The sequence below is a fragment of the Oryx dammah genome, unplaced genomic scaffold (assembly GCF_014754425.2).
Source record: "Oryx dammah isolate SB20612 unplaced genomic scaffold, SCBI_Odam_1.1 HiC_scaffold_25, whole genome shotgun sequence".
Classification (NCBI taxonomy): domain Eukaryota; kingdom Metazoa; phylum Chordata; class Mammalia; order Artiodactyla; family Bovidae; genus Oryx; species Oryx dammah.
Genome location: NW_024070209.1, coordinates 14,925,135 through 14,945,199, shown reverse-complemented (window position 1 = coordinate 14,945,199; position 20,065 = coordinate 14,925,135). Strand labels below are relative to the sequence as shown.

Genomic DNA, 20,065 nt, shown 5'->3' with positions numbered 1-20,065 from the left:
CTTTATTGACTACGCCAAAGCATTTGATTGCGTGGACCACAAAACTGTGGAAAATTTTTATAGAGATGGGAATACCAGACCATCTGACCTGCCTCCTGAGAAATCTGTATGCAGGTCAAGAAGCAACAGTTAGAACTGGATGTGGAACAACAGACTGGTTCCAAATCAGGAAAGGAGTACGTAAAGGCTCCATACTGTCACCCTGCTTACTGAACTTATATGCAGAGTACATCATGAGAAATGCTGGGCTGGATAAAGCACAGCTGGAATCAAGACTGCAGGGTGAAATATCAATAACCTCAGATATGCAGATGACACCACCCTTATGGCAGAAAGTGAAGAACTAAAGAGCCTCTTGATGAAAGTGAAAGAGGAAAAAAGTTGGCTTAAAACTCAACATTCAGAAAACCAAGATCATGGCATCCAGCCCAATCACCTCATGGCAAATAGATGGGGCAACAATGGAAACAGTGACAGACTTTATTTGGGGGGGGCGCCAAAATCACTGTAGATGGTGACTACAGCCATGAAATTAAAAGACGCTTGCTCCTTGGAAGAAAACGTATGATCAAACCTAGACAGAATATTTAAAAGCAGAGATATTACTTTGCCAACAAAGGTCCAGCTAGTCAAAGCTATGGTTTTTCCAGTAGTCATGTATGGATGTAAGAGTTGGACTATAAAGAAAGCTGAGCACAGAAGAATTGATGCTTTTGAACTGTGGTGTTGGAGAAGACTCTTGAGAGTCCCTTGGACTGCAAGGAGATCCAACCAGTCCATCCTAAAGGAAATCAGTCCTGAATGTTCACTGAAAGGACTGATGCTGAAGCTGCAACTCCAATCCTTTGGCCACCTAATGCAAAGAACTGACTCATTGGAAAAGACCTTGATGCTGGGAAAGGCGGGAAGGTGGGAGGAGAAGGGGACGACAGAGGATTGGATGGTTGTATGGCATCACTGACTCGATGGACATGAGTTTGAGTAAGCTCTGGGAGTTGGTGATGGACAAGGAAGCCTGGTGTACTGCAGTCCGTGGAGTTGCAAAGAGTCGGACAAGACTGAGCGACAGAACTGAACTGATGGATCAGAATATATCCCAACTCCAAAAAATTTTCTTTGATTACTAAAAACATAATTTAAGATAATGTTTAAGATAATTGTTCTGACAATTATCTGATGACATACTTAACTTAGTTCATTATTTTATATTTATCTTAAAATCTAATTTCAAAATTATTTTTGCAACCACATTCAAGTATAAATCTATCAATTAAAATTATACCACTGGACACAGTACCAGATTCAAGCATATATCTAAATTTCTTTACTCTGGGAAAATAATCACAAAAAGTCAAACATTAAATTTCTAAAATGGTTACAAGACAGAGTATTTAATTCGCTATAATTTCATATATTTACCAGAATCAAAGCTTATTAAAATACACACTTATCAGAAAGCACACCTACTTGAATAGATTATTTTAAACAATAAAAGTAATACCAGATTTCTCTTTTGACTCTAAACCATAAAGATTAAAGCCCAGTGTTACACAAAGACTGAATTTCAGAACAAGACAAAATTAAAAATTTCTAAGAGGTCATACAGTTTGAAAGTGAAAGGATTAATATTTTAACAATGTGGAAGGAGACAAAGAGAAACCTTATCTTACTCTGTTCAGTTTTCCTAAATGATTTACTATTAAATTTTGGCACCGATCTGAAGTACTTAAGTGTTTACAGCACCAAATGTTTTACTTTATCAAAAAATATATTGTACATTTGATATCTATTTTTTCAAGAGACAAATCTAATGTATCAAACAGCTCAATCTAAAAGCACCAATTCAATATAACACCAACATTTTTATAAGAAGTTTGAGGTAGGCTGGGAAATGGTGTATGTTTTTTGTTTGTTTTTTAATTTTTGCTGCACCAGGAGCTTTGTAGGATCTTAGTGCCCCTACCAGGGATCGAACCCACACTTTTTGCATTGGGATGTGCAGGGTTTAACCACTGGACTGCCAGGGAAGTCCCAGAAATAGTGTGTTTGGAAGCACAATAATTTTTTGAAGGTGAAGAATAGTGGCAGTAATCCCTTCTCAAATATAAGTACATTTTCCATCCATCTAATTGCATTTAAACTGCTACCAAGCATCAAAACAGACTTCAAGATTCATTCCCATTGCTTTCCTTACCTATTCTTACTTAATAATCTAACTGAATGTGTGTCTATTTTCATGACTAAGAATACGAATAAAAGCAAATACAAGAAGAAGAGCAGATAGTTTAAAAAAGTGAATAAACCTACATCTTGGTTAAAATGAGGAGATGCCAACTGCTTATTTTTCTTGGCAATACCTATATGTCACTGAGAGTCTAAATAAAACATAAACTTTCTATTCTACTTCAGAAAAGGATACATTTCTGGAAGATAATTCCACAACCAAAGAAATAAAAAAGCAATTTCAGTTGATCATCAGTTGAATACTGCAAAGTATCTACCTAAGGTACTTTCATAATTGAATTTGTAAAAACTAATACTCATTGTCAAGTATCTACAAACTTGTATAGTTTATCTGTGTGCCTTTCTTCAAAAAACTATGGTGTGCAATTCTAATGTTTAAGAAAAACGTTAAAAACACACAGAAGTCAATTAACCATGTTTGGATCACAGCATTGTCACGAAGCTGTTAGCCTTTACCCTATCATTTTCAGTTACAGGTTATTAAAATAAAAAAATGAACCTTATTATTTAAAATGATAATGATAAAATAAGTAAACAAAAGTACGCATCCACTAAGATACTGTAAAGGACCAGTTACAATGTGATTCACCTGAATCATTTCGTAGATAAGATGACATGGCAGGGATGAGGCAGGACTGACTGAGAAGCTCTAGAAGTACAGAAGGAAGGGCATTACTGTTCTGTCCTCTGCTCTCGTGAGATGACTGAGCTTCTCCATTTACAGCACCACTTGCAGGATTTATATAACTTGCAAGAACCTAAAAATAAAATCCTTGGATTTAAAACTGAGTTTTAGCTTCACAAATTTAAAATCCCATATTTTATGTTAGATGGTCAATCTGAATATGAAGAGTATATATTTTCAACTCAATCAATGCTTCATAATACAGGTATTAAAAATGAGACTTTTCCTTTACATTTTCAAGAGGATATGTTTCTCATGGTGATGTACAATGCTATTATCAGACATATAGAAGCAATCCACCTAAGAACATGAACTTAAAAGCTTAGTTGCAACTTGCAAGAACGCTGGAGTAGGTTGCCATTTCCTTCTCCAATGCATGAAAGTGAAAAGTGAAAGTGAAGTCGCTCAGTTGTGTCCAACTCTTCAAGACCCCATGGACAATAGCCTACCAGGCTCCTCCGTCCATGGATTTTCCAGGCAAGAGTACTGGAGTGGGTTGCCATTTCCTTCTCTGATTTATTTATTTTACTGAGTAGGTTTAATTTACAGTTGAGGGTGATGGAATCTTAGAAGTCTATATGAGAATAAGCTTATTCTAGAACTGCAAAAATAATGCTCAAAGACTTAACTAATGCTTGGAAAAATAAAAAACAAAACCCTAAGTTTAGTCAATTAGTTGATACAGGAACAAAAGCTAATCTTTACAAACCTACTTTTCTCATTTCTGCATTAAAAACTTTATAAACTAGTTCACCTTGCCCAATTCTAGAAAACACCATACAATGTGAGAAACAAAGGTATAAATAGATTTTTTTTTAAAAAAAGGAGAGAGTCCAGATATAGTAGTTTAGATGAGAAGTTGACAAGAAGAAAGTAGATATGGTACATTCCTGTTATTGGACAACTTCACCTTTGTTACTTTCCTCTCAGTGAAGAGGCTAAGAGAGAAGAATTTAGAGTTGCAAGCACTAAAGAGCAATCTTTATCTAGTATATTAAATGTACTGAGGGCAGGGAGAATGTTTTTTCATTTTAAAAAATGAACTTCATTTTTCATTAAAATAAATGAAATGAAATTCATGAAAAAGTTCATAAAAGTTCATAAAAGAATGAACTTTTATTTTTCATCCTCAGTAGCTGAGGATAAGGCCAATAAAACTTAAAAATCAACACAGACACACAAAAAAAGATGAACTATTCTCATTGAGACTATCAACTTTACAAATATACCTGCAGGAGACAGGTAACATGCTCCTCTTCCAGCCTCTGCTTGGTTAAGGCTTGCTCCACATCCCATCCAGAAGCTGTAGAACCTGTTCCAAACCCAGTCCCTTTGGCCCAATAGAGCTGCTGTTCTTCTGTTGACGTAGGGTTATGAGAGCTTGATACCTGTGGCTTATAACAAAAAGAAAAGAATTATTACTATTTGCTTTTATTAATCCTCAAATTACCAGTAGAAATTTAAATAGTTTAGCCGCTATGGAAAATAGTTTGGCAATTCCTTAAAAAATTAAGCAAAGAATTACAATAAGACCCAACAATTCCACTCCTAAGTATATATATCCAAAGGGGGGGAAAATAAACAAACTGATATTCAAATATATCACACTAATGTTCATAGTAAGACCATTCACAACAGTCAAAAAGTCAGGCCAAAGGCCCATCAATGGTTATATGGATAAACAAACTATGGCATATATATATACAATGGAATATTATTCAGCCATAACAAATAACTAAGTACTGATTCATGCTACGTGGATGAGTCTCAAAACTATGCTAATTCAAAGCAGACAGACCATGTTACAAAGGTAACATATTGTATGATTCCATTTTTATGAAATATCCAGAGTACTTAAGAGTGGAATGCAAAGTGGTAGTTATCAAGGTTAGGGGGAGGGAAAAATGGGGAGCAAATGCTTATATTTAAGAATAAATACAAGAAATTTTTATCAGTATTTAAAATAATCTATCAGGAATAGATTGAGTAAAGCATCTAAGGGCCTAAAGAGTCAATGACTCAAAATTAAACAGAGAAAGTGGAGAAAGGAAGAGAGAGGCATGAGCCAGGTCTTCTAGGAGGACTCTGTAATGGTTATCATGTGTTTTCAGTCATAGTAAGAAAGTCTGCTGCTATTTCTAGAAGGAGTACTTCTCAATTTCTTTTTTGTTCAGAATATGACGTGCAGAAAAATTTCTTTTGGGGATAGAGGACATATTAAAAACATGAATGTTGTAGAGAAATTAAAAAAAAAAAGACTGTGAACCACTGGTTTATTAATATAACTTTAAACTCAGTAAAGGTCAATTCTTACTATGATTACTGTTGACTATAAAATTAATTCTGTAATAAGAATTCTCCTTTAAAGAATTTTCATTAAAATATTTGCATTTAAGTATTAATTTCAGGGTACTTTGCAAGTATTTTAATAGGAACATTTTAAGAAAGAATATTATATACAAACAATACTTTCATAAATTGATCTGGAGAGTTAGATGAATCTATGACTGAATAATTCCATCTTTCACATTTTATAAAATAAACTGTTACCACTAGAATACTTAGGGTTATTGAAAAAAACAGCTATTTATTAAAAAAAAAAAATTTCTAAATATAAAGTATAACATATTTACAGAAAGAAAACAAAACAAGTGTGTAAAGCTTAATGAACTGAAAACAACTTAACCATTCAGGTCAAGAATTAAACCACTGCACGCAAGAAATTGCCCTGTTCCCTCACACCCTCATTCCTCTACAAAACTAATTATAATCCTGATCTTTCTACTCATGACTTCCATTCTTTTCTTTATAACTTTACCACCTAAACATGAAACTCTACTCACTATAACTTATTTTTTTTTAACATTATGTAAGTGGAATCATGATGCATATATTCCTTTATATCCATCTTGTTAGCTGTGATTATAAAACTCATCAGTTCTATTATATGTAGTTGGCTATAGCTGTTTACTTTCATTACCTTCTAGTATTCTATTACATAATAGACTAAGCTTATTTGCCCACTCTACTGTTTTTTACATTACTTATTGTATTAAACTCTGTTGTCTTTACATTATTACAAGTATGGTGGGACAAGTTTGAAATCTTACACACTATGATTGATGTGTACTCAGTATTAAAGGTTTTCACTTGTACTTCTCTGGTAACTAAAGCAACAGATCACCCTTTCACATTTATTGAATATTTAGTTTGCCTATTCTGGTGAAGTACCCATTCAAGCTTTTCATCTGGTATTTTCTATCTCATTGTTGGCTTTTTCCTTTGGGAAACATTTTTAATAATCACATTTAATTATTTTTAATTGAAGGATAATTGCTTTACAATATTGTGTTGGTTTCTATCAAACATCAATATGAATCAGCCATAGGTGTACATATGTCCCCTCCCTCTTAAACCTCTCTCCCACCTCCTTCCCCACCCCACTCTTCTAGGTTGTTATAGAAAATTGGTTTGAGTTCCTTTTGGAAATTTTGGAAGCTCTTTGAATATTCTGGATATAAGTCCTTTATCAGATATATACAAATATAGCCTCCCATTCTGTGGCTTGCCCTCTTGCTCTCTTAAATTCTGGGACTGATCGATCATGAAAGCACCTCTCACTTTTTTTTGGTAAAACAGTACTGTTGTCTGTTGAACATGCTATATACATTTAGATTCACCGTCCAGTCAAAATTAGCGCTTGCATTTAGAGCACAGTAGGGCCTAAAGATTTGCTTTTGTTCCATGTGAATATTTACCTGACCCTATCACCATTTTGTTCCAGAGTCACCTCTGTCATAATATCAGAAAACTCTACATGCAGATTCTATATTGTCTGCTGGGCTTCAATCTAACCTTCTGTAAATATCATAGCATAACAGTTTCAAAATATGAGACTACTAGATACATTGTTCTTATTTGAAAATATTCTGGCTATCCTTGACCCTTTGAGTTTCTGAATGAATTTTACAATCAGCTTATCAATTTCCTCCAAAATAAACCTGGAATTCCATCAAACTTAAGAATTAATTTGGTGGGACTTCCCTAGTCCAGCTGTTAAGACTCCATGCTCCCAATGCAGGGGCGATGGGTCCTATCTCTAGTCAGGGAACTAAGATCCCACATGCTGCAAACTGAGCGAAAAAAAGAAAAAGAATCAATTTGGGAAGAAATACGAAATGTTGTATTTTCTACTTCATGAGAGGTAAACATGGACAGAGACTTCAGTTTATTAAAGTCTAATTAATAAGTATCTGTTTACAAACTTTTATATATTTTATGATGAGAGGTCTTACATATATTTTTCATATTTATTTCTAGATATTTCCTATTTTTGATGCTATTCTAAAGGACATCTTTAAAAAGCTCTTTTTATGTTTGTTGCTGGTATACAGAAATGACTTATTTTTATACATTGAAACTGGAAATTATATCCTCATTAAACTCACTTATGCCATTATTTATTTTTGGAATTTCTATAAATACAATCAAATCATCTCAAAACAATCAGGGTCTATTTTTCTTTTTTTCTTATTTTTCTTGTCTTGTTATACTGACTAGAACCTTACTGTACTGACTAGAACCTTCAAAAAGGAAAAGGGATCACAGTATAAATTCAGTGTATCCTGGTAAATGGAAAAGATTTTAAAGCTATAACATCTTTTTTGTTTAAGTAGATGGATTAACTTAAGGCTTTCTGAAAGAGCCTAAGAAAGAAGAGAACAATTCGTTTTATCCTCTTTTAAATAATCTTTTTATTTGTTTTAGGGGCAAAAAAAAAAAAAAAAAATCAAAACAAAAAGAAACAAACTGCGCCCCCCAGCCCCTGAAATACTAATTACTTCAGAAAAAACTATGCCTGTACTCCATGAATCTAACAATTTTTCATGATCTAAAGAATTAAAACTGAACCTACCTCTGTCTGATTGAGGCTAGAGTTTGGAACTCGGGGTGCATGGTGGCTCAGAGCAGACAGACAGACAAGAATGAGGTGGAGTGCCCCAATTTCCAAAGCCATCCTCCGGAGAAGCACACCATCATCAGTTGTCAAAGGCGTAGTGCTAAACAAGCTACGAAGGACATGGAAAGGAAGGGTTGGGAGCACATTGGCTGATGGAGATTGCAAGATATGACCTAGATTAAAAGAAGAGAACTCAAAATTAAAAAATATTTAAAACCACAATAATAAACAACACAGAAGCTCACAAATTTATAATGACAATATAAAATTTTATTATATTTATTAAGCCACAAAAAATACCATAAGTGAAATTAAATACTTAGTATTTAATAATAGTGTCCAAAAAGACATCAAATATATAAACTCCAAAAGAAAGTTGAAATATACTCATATGATACTTGTTATAGACTGTCAAAATTATTATAATCTAAAAATTTAAACTAAAAACTAAGAACTAAAAACGCAGCATTAAAACTTCCTTAGAAGAGTATGAAAGTCTTGCTCTGGAAGTAGTTTCAACCATGAATGCAAGAGTCAAACGATTTTGTTTTGTGTGCAATAAAGTTTTCTACTATGTTCTAGCTACAGAGTGTTAAATGTAAAAAAAAACACAAAACAAACAAAAAACACTTCTACATGAATGGCAGATGAAACCACCACTGCAAAAAGATATACCAAATTACGCTTTTTAATAGACATTACTGTTTATTCTCTAGAAATAGTATGAAATGGCCTAAAGACAATTCTTTTCCTTTTCAGTTTAGGGTTATATCGACTGTCTCATAGTAAGACTCCTAAATTACCATGGTTCTTACACTCTAGCTACGTAAAAAAATTAGCTCAAGCAATTAGAAATTTCTATTAAAATAAGTATACATAATTTATATCTGAAAATAAACAACCAGGATGTATTTAGTATATAGACACTGTAATTTAATAATAGTTATGAACACATTTAAAATTATGTCAACATTTTTGAAGAATTCCATCAATATGAAAACACACACAAAAAAGTACATACACAATACTTGGTATACTGCTTCCAAGTTAAAGGATTCATGAATAAATTCATATAATTTTATTGGATTATATGTACTTTGTTGTACAGGGTTTTACACTGCATACTCTCTAAACAGTATGTGAAAGACATCACCTCTAATCAAAACCATGTGATTTTAAAATAACGTGAAAAAAAATTCTGATTCTCCAATGTAATGGTCATTCTCTGAAGAACTAGAGGTAAACCAAATGAAAAAAAACTTGCCAGGCTACCACCCTATGATTTTTCTTTGTTTCCTTCTATTAACAAAACTGTCAGCCCAACGGAAATAACCATCATAGCTTTCTGTTATTATTCTCTCTAATATCATTATAAAATACATTATTATTATATTTTCTTCATTCTGTTCTCCTTCATCTAAATATTGCCACCAGATTCATAGAAAAATTCCTTAAAAAGATTCTCATCACATCACTTAACATATTTTAATAAATCTTAATTGTTATTCAGCATAAAATCTGATGGTCTTAAGAAGATTTTCCATGATCTGTTATCAATAACAGCTTTTTAAATGAGTTCTCTGTTGCTGCTTTACGCAAATTTCATCTGCCCTCTTATATAACATGAGCACATAAGCACCGCTCAAAGCAGTCTTTCTTTCTGAAATAACCATTCTCAGTCTACAACTGATGATTTCCTTCAAGGGCCCACTAAAAACTATAATGCTATTTTATTCATAAGAAAATAATCTCACACTTGTAAGTCTCCACAATACTGTACTTCTCTCAAGGCTTTTATAACTTGTTAAGTCTATATGTGTACAGACATTCCTCACTGCTATTACTGTAGCAATTAGCTACTTGATGGCAGGATATAAATATTTTCTTCATCTTTAAATGCCTCCAAAGATGAGCAGCAGTTTTGTAAGCACAACTGAATTAATTTCACACAACCCACCTACATTAAATTTTATTAGTAACATTCAACACTTACTTCCTTCTCCATCATCTGTCACTCCCAAAACCAAGCGAAGAAGGCACTGGGCGTGTTTTCTCTCTTTCAGGAGCACTTCAGCATAACCCGGAAGCCGAAGAAATAATCCAAAAGCAGCCAAAGAATGGGCAGGTATGGGAGACATGGTCTGTACTGCTGACTTGATAGGTGGAGGTTCAGCCGCAATGGTTTCTGGCGCTTCATAAACTAATTCCCCTGACTGTTCAATAGTCACCCATTCAAACTGATCACTATCCTTTGGTTTTTCCTGAGTGGTAGATGTTACAACTGGAGCACTCACCTGAAGTAAAAACAATTTTGTTTGGCTATTTGTATGTTTCAACATCAGGTTCAAAGTAAAGGCTTGAATTCAAATGATCTCTTTAAAATATAAGAATATAAAACTCAATAAAGGATGTATTGCTGAATCACTTTGGTGTACACCTGAAACTATAAAAGTTAATCAACTAAACTCAAATTTGAAATAAAAAAGTTTTTAAATCAATAAAAGGATGTTTTTTAAAATGAGTTACACAATACCATGAGTATGGTGGTATGTGTCAAGTATTTCTACTCTAAAAGTTACTATTTTCTCCTTTATAATTAGTTAAGTATCTGTAGACAGAGGTTTTTAGACTATGTAAATACCTTATTTCCCACTCAACTTTGACCATTAGAGTTAGCATTTTTATAATGTTTGCAAGAAATAATAATTATGGTAGCTGCCAAATGGTGTTTTCTAATTCTTTCACTAATTCTACATTTATTGGTTGGCAGTGAACTGTACACAAAAACATTTCCTTCTTCTTCATTCATTTATTAATTTAATTCATTCATCTATTAATTTAATTATTAATTAATTCTAAAATTACTCTGCAAGTAATAATCTGTTACTATCATTTTTTTCTCATGACCAAGTAGAATCAGGCTTGGTCAGTGGAACCCCCTTAAAGCAGACTTCTGTATCTAGGCTCATCTTGTATATTCTCTGCCTGAATCCTAGAATTTTTCCAAGGGGCACTAATTTCATTTAGTGGAAATACTTTACACAGCAGATATGGGACACAGGTATGTACACACTGCCTAAGGCAGTCTGACTCCATGCTCTATAAGTAAACAAATCTAGGAAACACATGCATAGACACATATATATGAGACCGGGCTTCCCAGGTGGCTCAGTGGGTGAAGAATTTGCCTGCAATGCAGGAGACACAGGAGACATGGGGCATGGCAACCACTCCAGTATTCTTGCCTGGAGAATCCCAAGGACAGGTGAGCCTGGTGGGCTACAGTCCATAGGGTCGGAAGGAGCTGGACATGACTGAGGCAACTGAGCATGCACACATATATGACTACATACATAGATAAGCTTTCTAGCCTGTACTCGTCCATGTGTCACGGTCATGAAAAACAAATACAATGTAATTGTTACAGGTTGAAGGAAACTAGAGACAACTAAATGCAATATATCAATATGATCCTGAATTGAATCTATGACCACAATCTTCCTCAAACCATGCCAAAGAAAGTGACTTTTTTCCTTTTCCTTCTTCAGAACATTAGTGGGGCAACTGGCAAAATGTGAGTAACAGCTGTTCACCGACTTATTTTATTGTTAACCACAAGTAACATTTTCTTCTTTCTTTCCATGTCTATTTTTTAATTATACATCATACATTATTGATGAGATGTTATAATAACTCTTACTTTTATAATTAAGAGTTTAGTTTTATTTTAGAAAATGGTCAAATTACTAGTGGGTCAGTTTTATATTAGAAAATGGCTTAGCTTTGTATTAGAAAACAGTTAAATTACTGGCAGGTCAATCTTAAACTCATGGAGCTTTTATAAATTTATTAAAGTCTGTTGTAGTTTTACCATTATTTTTCAAGTGAGTCCCTGATTACTGGGATGTCATCTATACTCTTTAATGTGCAACTCACTTGAAATTTCAATAGAAAAGCTGAAGATTTTTACCTCTAACTTGGAAGGAATAGAATTACAAATTCTGTCTCTTTTATGCTGGACAGACACTGACGTCTGGACAGTTCGTTCAGCCTTCCAGTTTTCTCTCAAGAACCCTAAGTATTCAGGAGCCAGCTACAGTTGTGCAAAACTTCATGTGCAGAATTTGGAGTACCCCAACTATGGGTCCCTTCTTCCTGAATTTCCCCCCTTTTAATCTCCAGCCAGAATGGAAGAACCAAACTCCTCTATAGCTTTTGCATGAGTTCTATCATCTCACCCCACAGAGACTGAGGAGTAGTCTCAGAACATTAGTATTACCCAGTGTGGTTTTATTCTTTTCATGTTTAAATCCTCTCCAACAGGTGCCTACTTTTGGTCCCTCTCAAGAGCCTTTAAACAATTGCTTTTTATTTTTTCTTTTCTTTGAAAGATAGTCTGTGCAGACTTAATATACAAGGAGAGTTCATCATAAACCTACGATTCTATATTACCAATTTACCTTTTATGGAAAGAGTAGTGGTGGTTGAGGAAAATGTCCAAAATCTTCTTCATTTGGGTATAAAATTCTAGGATGGCAGACTTTTTTTTTTTACATTTCAAAGAAGTAATTCCCTGGCTCCCAAGGTGTCTGATGAAAGGTTAGTTGTCAGAATTATTGTTATTGTTTTTAAAGAAATGGGTTTACTGCTTTTTGGCTGGTTTTAAACTTTTCTCTTGTTTTTAAGTAGTTTATCATAATGTTCTCAGGCATGAATATCCTACTTGGAGTTTAGAGGGCTTCTTGAATTTCAGATTGAGGTTTTTTATCAGTTTTGGAAAATTTTCTTCCTTTCAGTATTGTTTCTGTCCTTGTTTCAACTCACTCTTTTTCTGTGGCCATAAATACACATCAGAATTTTTCACTTCTAGCTACATGTCCATATAGTTGTCATGTTCTTTTCATTCCTTACACATTCTATGCTTCAGTCTGGATTATTTCTTTTGACACAGATTCTCTACTACTAATTTTATAATCTTTAATGTTTAATCTATTGAAAAACCCATCTAACAGTTCTTAATATGAAATATTAGATACTTCCAACCCATTCTATAGGACAGTATTGCCCTGATGCCAAAACCAGACAAAAACATCCTAAAAAGAGTACACACCAAAATCTGTATTCATTTCCTATATGCTTTGCTGTAACACATCACCACAAACTTACTGACTTAAAACAACATAAATGTATTATCTGCAAGATTTAGAGGTCATAAATCTAAGAATCTTATGGAGCTGGAATCAAAGATTTGGCTCCTAAGTATCCAGCGCTCTTTCTGGAAGCTCTCGGGGAGTGTTGGCTCCTTGTGTTTTCCAGCTACTAGAGACCGCTCATATTCCTTGGCTTTCAGCTGCTTCATTTGAACCTCTGCGTTAATCATCACACCTCCCTCTTTGACTATGCTAGCACTGTCACACAGCTTTCTTCATTCCTGGCTCAGGGTCAGATGACTGAGGGGATCCATGACTGATCTCTTCACACAGCCCTGTGTGTGACTGACTACACTAGCATCTTGATTTTTCTGAGGCACCAGCTAACACTGAAAGCCACATCCTTGGCTTTCTCTCCAGAGCACGCTCTTCTGATAGCAAATCTCTAATTTTAGCATCTTCTCTCAATTTATCTCTTTCCTCTCACATTTTACTATTAGTACCAAGAAGAAAACAGGTAATTTCACACTTAGGTTAGAAATTCAGCTGAATATCCATATTCATCACTTACAAGTTCCTGCTTTCCACATATAGGACACAAATACGCTAAGATTTCTATCACTAAAAGGGAATCTCCTTTCCTCCAGTTTCCTCATTTCCTACTAAACTACACCACTAGTACTTTAACATCCATATTTATACCAACAATCTGCTTAACCCAATTTAAGGTATTCTCTATGATACATAGGTTCTCCCTATCATGATCCTCACTTTCTTCTGGGCTCTCACTGGACAAGGCTTTACCATCCGTATTTCTACTAATCATCTGTTCAAGGCAATTTATATCATGCTCCTCAAAATTCTTCCATGACAAACATTCAATTCTAAAGTTACTTTCACTCTTCTAGCTATTTATTATAGCAGCACTTGGTCTCCAATCACTGTAATGAACCATACTCAATACTGAACTAGGAAAGTCATTTTCACTGAGCAACAATAATCTTGAGCATGTTGGAGTTTTTTCCATTTCAAACTTTTAGCTATATGATTACAATTTTTAGAAAGTAATAAAATTTTACTCATGTTTTTCTGTGACAGTCATCTTATATCCTGGTTACATTCAAAAATAAAAATAACATAAGTTCTTTGAATAGAAATAATAACCATTTATCTAAATAGGTATTATTGTGGGTTGAACTGTATCCTCCCAAAGATATGCTCAAGTCGTAACCCCCAGCACCTGTGAATGTGAACTTATTTGAAAACAGGGTCTTTGCAGATGTATCAATTAAGAGATGAGGTCATACTGGCTTAGGGTGGACCTCAAATCCAATGAACAGTGTTTTTATAAGGAGCAGGAGATACAGATACAGAAAAGGAAGACAGCCATGTAAAAATGCAGGCAGAACTGGAGTGGTGTAGTTAGAGGGCAACGAATGCCCTTAACTGTCAACAATAATCAGAAACTAAGAAGAGGTAAGGAAGGATTCTCCCCTAGAGCCTTCAACATGAGCATGGCTCTGGTGACACCTTGATTTCAGACTTACAGCCTTCTGACCTGTAAGAAAAATTAAATTTCTGTTGTTTTAAGCCACCCAGTTTGTGGTACTTTGTTACAGCAGCCCTAGGAAACTAATACATACATAAACTTATACATACACACAGACAAAGTAGATAAAATTACAGAGAATAATTTCCCTACCTCAATCAACAAAAATAAAGAACTTCCTATTTACAGCTTTCCACGCATCACACACTTCCTTCATTTAGTAAAAGGACATTTAAAGTACACCCCTCAATGACAGTAACATTAACAGACAGGGGAAGAAGTTAATGTTTTAAAAACAACCAAAATAGAAATGGCACTTAAAAAAAATAAAAGTGAAGCAAAAAGACATAGACATAGTGTATTTGGGTAGAAGTATATACTACTATTTTACTCCTCTATTTTCTAGTAGTATCTATAATTAACATCACATCTTAAGAAGCATAGAAATAAAAACACTACAATGTGATGACCTTGGCAAATGTGCTTGGTTTACAACATTTCTTTACTAACAGACAACCAGTCCATTCTAAAGGAAATTAGTCCTGAATATTCATGGGAAGGACTGATGTTGAAGCTGAAACTCCAATACTCTGGCCACCTGATGGGAAGAGCTGACTCATTTGAAAAGACCCTGATGCTGGGAAAGATTGAGGGCAGGAGTACAAGGGGACGACAGAGGATTAGATGGTTGGATGGCATCACCGACTCAATGGACATGAGGTTTGGGTAGATTCCAGGATGGTGATGGACAGGAGGCCTGGTGTGCTGCAGCCCATGGCGTGGCAAAGAGTCGGACACAACTGAGTGACTGAACTGAATTCTTAGAAAGCTCCATATTGGCTGAGCTTTGAAAGATTTATACAATACTCAAAGACTTTAAGGGAAAGGGTACTTCCAAAGGTTAAGTTAAACATAAACCAAAAAACAGGTCTTTGCCATGAATGATATAATTAATTGGGAATCTTATCTTACCTGTTGAATTACTTCTGGATATAGCATGGGTAATCTTTCTGCAATAAGAGCCAGTCCACCCATTCCTGCAAAAACTTGTAGTGGTGACTGAATGGGACAGGTTTCAAGTAAAGATTCATCCAATATCCCATCCATACATTCATCACTTGGAGTGAGAGCCTCATCATCGGGACAACTACCAAGTAAATCTCCATGATCTAGAAGAATAATCGCAAATAACAGCTAAAAGAGAGGATTTATTTTTATAATACTTTTTCATTTACAAAGCAGATGCTATTGTCATCTCTCTATTCAACAAAAGAGCATAATTATCCTGCTATTCAGATTTAGTTATGTTCAAGCTAGATGCTACAAAAATATTTAAATAACTTCTGATGTTGCTCCCTATAGTTTTTTCACTACGTGGTCTAGTTAGGATCAGCATCATATTGAGAGCTTTTGAAATGTAGACTCTCAGGTCATATTCTGGACCTACTGAATAGGAATCTGCAATTTTATAATGTCCTGTAGGTGATCTGCAGGCACATTGAAGTCTGAGAAGTATTATTCTTTAGGGCAAATAAGTAAAACATCAGAGACTTCAAAAAATATTAAATTATGTGCCTGTGATGCTCTAAAAGTATTCAATAGGAAAAACTGAATAGTGACAAAAAATTTTCTTACTGAAAACTGAAAATTATACCATATCGGTTAAATCTGAATCATTCACAGAGGAAAACCAAAAGCTTATGTTCACATACAACCAGATCCTATGAACATTAAAAGAGACAAATTATCCTGCTGAAAATTGGGACAAAGGAAATGTCTTAAAATTTATTATTAAAGAGAACAAAGGGCTAATAATTAAATACCGAATCAAGGGAAAAATTGAAGATAAATAAGATACCATACCCCACACTATGAAAATCATTGCTTAAATAGCATTTATAGTAGTGAAGTACTAGAATCAGAATGCTTCAACAACTGTGAAACAGATAAATTGTTACATCCATATTAAAAAAAGGAAGTAAAAATGCACATTTAGAAATATTTCATTGAATATATAAAAATAAAAAGGTAATAAACTGTATGATCCCACTTTTGAGAGAAAAAATGTTTATGAGCACAAAATATCACTCAGTATAAATTATCAGTAAATTGGAAATTCTAAATGGGGCCCACACTTTGATTATAAAATTATAAACAATTAACATGGCTCATTCAGAAATAATATTTTTTTAAAAATTAGGAAGTCCCTGGCAGTCCAATGGTTAGGACTCCATGCTTTCACTGCTGAGGGCCCGAGTTCAATCTATGGTCGGGGAACTAGGATTCAACAAACTGAATGGTGTAGCCAAAGGGGGAAAAAAAATGAAAGCATATGGGCCCATAAAAAATAAAGTGATGCTACACAAGGAATTAACATTAATTTCCAACAGAAATAATGGCAATTTTCTATATTCACAAATAACTCAGTCATAAAGAAAAAAATGTATCTTTCAGGCTGATGTAATAAAATGTACACTAAGTAATCAGCTACAGAAATCCCTGCCTGCTCAGATTACAGACTGTAACTTAAAAGAAGTATTGTACATGTACCTTTTTCTGGGTGCAGTCTTTTAAAAGAATCTGTTTTTGACAGACTTGGGTCTGTGATAACTCTGGATCCCAATTTAACAGTCAGATCTATTGAACGGTAACCTTGAGGAAGTTTTCGGTCATATAGCAGAGTTAAAAGCTGAGCAAGCGTCATTTCAGCTGGCAACGGCTGGCCTAAAAATAACATAACTAAGTTAAAACTGGAATCCAAGAGGGAGACATTTACTTGATTCAATTTATTCAATCACTTGATGCTTTTACTAAATTACAGGTTAAGAGTCTGATTCTGACACCAATTTCAAAACAATAGAAAAAAAGCCAACAGAAAGTTTACAAAATTCAAATCTGTTTTTGACAAGTGTAATCAATAATGTCGATACAAAGTAATGGACAGGGAGGCCTGGCATGCTGCAGTCCATGGGGTCACAAAGAGTCAGACACCACTAAGGGACTGAACTGAACTGATACAAAGTGTTAATTAGTTACTAACCAAATCCCACTAAGATCTTCTGAGCAATGATGAACAGGGAGAAAAAAATTTTCCACAAATTTGGAGTTGGCAAATCTTTTCCAAAAAGGCTAGATGATAAATATTTTAAGCTACAGAGGTCGTCTGGTCTCTGCTGCAACTACTACCTCTACTGTAGCATGGAAACAGCCATGGGCAATACATAAATGAATGGGCATAGCTGTATTCCTATGTAAAGGTATTTATAAATTAATTTATTTCAACTGGAGGATATAATTTCTTTACAATATTGTGGTGGTTTTTGCCATACATTAACATGAATCACCCACGGGTGCACGTGAGTCCCCCCCGTCCTGAACCCCGCCCCCACCTCCCTCCCCACCCCCATCCCTTTGGGTTGTCCCAGAGCACCAGCTCTGAGTGCCCTGCTTCATGCATCTAACTTATACTGGTCATCGATTTTACATATGGTAATATACATGTTTCAATGCTATTCTTTCAAATCATTCCACCCTCCCCTTCTCCCATATAGCCCCAAAGTCTGTTCTTTACACCTCTGTCTCTTCTGCTGCCTTGTATATAGAATGGGTATAGGTGTATTCCTATGAAAATGTTTTTATAACATCCAGTCTACCTGGCATACTTTACTGACCTCTGTTACAAATCAACAATGTCTAAAGCTAAGAAGTAAAACCCAAAGTTAGTTGGCAGTTTGATTATAATGATACAGCACACACATGCAGATAAAATGGCTATTGTCTTGACAAAGGAAAGTATACTGGTCAAAGAATATCATTCAGGAAGAGAGGAAGCTTAACTATCAGGACTACATCTAAGGATTCCACTGCTAGAACTAGTTCTTTAAAATTAACCTCACATTACGTCCTATATAACTTGTTATGAATTAACTAAAACATTAATTTTACTGATCATTTTATAGCACATTCATAAGAAAATTTAAGACACTAGTGCAAAACTGCAACATTATAATGTTTAAAAAGGGTATTAAATACTCAGTCATTAAAAAGAATACATTTGAATCAGTTCTAATGAGGTGGATGAAACTGGAGCCAATTATACAGAGTGAAGTAAGCCAGAAAGAAAAACACCAATACAGTATACTAACACATATATATGGAATTTAGAAAGATGGTAATGATAACCCTGTATGCGAGACAGCAAAAGAGACACAGATGTATAGAACAGACTTTTGGACTCTGTGGGAGAGGGAGGGGTGCGATGACTTGGGAGAATGGCATTGAAACATGTATACTATCATGTAAGAAATGAATCGCCAGTCTAGGTTTGATACAGGATACAGGATGCTTGGGGCTAGTGCACTGGGATGACCCAGAGAGATGATATGGGGAAGGAGGTGGGAGAGGGGTTCAGGATTGGGAACTCATGTACACCTGTGGCGGATTCATGTCAATGTATGGCAAAACCAATACAGCATTGTAAAGTAAAAGAAAAAAAAAAGGGGTATTAAATAGGTTACTTGCTTTTTATTCTCACTTCTCCTGGAGAGATCTGTATGGATAAAGTCTCACCAAATTATTTATCTCAACAGCATCTGATTAAACATGACTTTGGTTATGACACATGTGATTTATTCATTTCTAAGATTACTAAAATTTCTGATATGCTTTATCATTGTGAACATTACCAGCTAAGAGTTTATGGAATAGGTGAAACACAGGGACAGTAATTATTTTGCTGGCAGCATCTGCTCCTGAGGAAGCACTTCCTATTTTATCAGGCATTGTCCTCCCTCTCCTGGATGGTGGGCGAGGTGGCGTAGATGACACAGCACGTTTAGATTGGGATTTCAACCCTAAAACAAACAAAAACTTTATATAGCCAACACACTAATGAAGTAAAAGTGTATTTCTACAATATATTACTAAAGCGCCAGGAACACCAAAAGACAGAAATATTTCTTTTCATGTAGTATCTAATCTCTTGATTCTATTTGTCATTTGATTCTATGTGTATTTGATTCTATTTGTCATTTATTATACTTCATGAATAACTGGACATGATTTAGCAACTAAACAACCACAATGAATAACTGGATGCATGTGTAACTATTTTTCAAGAAAGTATAAATTAATTCCTGTATTCTCTGAAATACATATAGATCAGCATCCATTTACTGGAAAGTAATGTTGTGCAAATATATACAGAAAAGCTTGTGTTCTTAATTTTTCTCTGAGAAAGAACAGATTAAACCAATATATAGGTCTTCTATTTAAGAAGAAATGTAATCTAGGTTGAGCTTTCTCTTCTGAACTAAGAATTTTGTTAAGAAAAATATCCTCTAAGATTATCCCTTATCTTGACCAATTTTCCCCCTTCCTGCATCTAATATAGTAAAAACTCAGTTTTCAACCAATTTTCTTTTGAAGATTTTTATTTTCTAATTTTATAGAATGAGCATAATACCGTAAGTGAAAAC

The 20,065-nt window shown here is 34.5% G+C and overlaps 1 protein-coding gene across 9 annotated transcripts in view; it reads right to left on the bottom strand.

Moving 5' to 3' along the window:
* Positions 1 to 20,065, bottom strand: part of BIRC6 (baculoviral IAP repeat containing 6) — a 210,869-nt gene that overhangs the window by 54,275 nt on the left and 136,529 nt on the right. For all 9 annotated transcript variants that reach the window (XR_005718377.1, XM_040224596.1, XM_040224598.1 and 6 more), the window contains 7 exons: positions 19,274 to 19,441; positions 17,139 to 17,312; positions 15,561 to 15,757; positions 9,883 to 10,183; positions 7,845 to 8,062; positions 4,159 to 4,323; positions 2,834 to 3,002 (listed from right to left, as the gene is read on the bottom strand). Coding sequence is in view for 8 of the 9 variants with exons in the window: in XM_040224596.1 (XP_040080530.1) it covers positions 2,834 to 3,002; positions 4,159 to 4,323; positions 7,845 to 8,062; positions 9,883 to 10,183; positions 15,561 to 15,757; positions 17,139 to 17,312; positions 19,274 to 19,441 (1,392 nt within the window). In the remaining variant the exon portion in view is untranslated. The remainder of the gene's footprint in view (positions 1 to 2,833; positions 3,003 to 4,158; positions 4,324 to 7,844; positions 8,063 to 9,882; positions 10,184 to 15,560; positions 15,758 to 17,138; positions 17,313 to 19,273; positions 19,442 to 20,065) is intronic.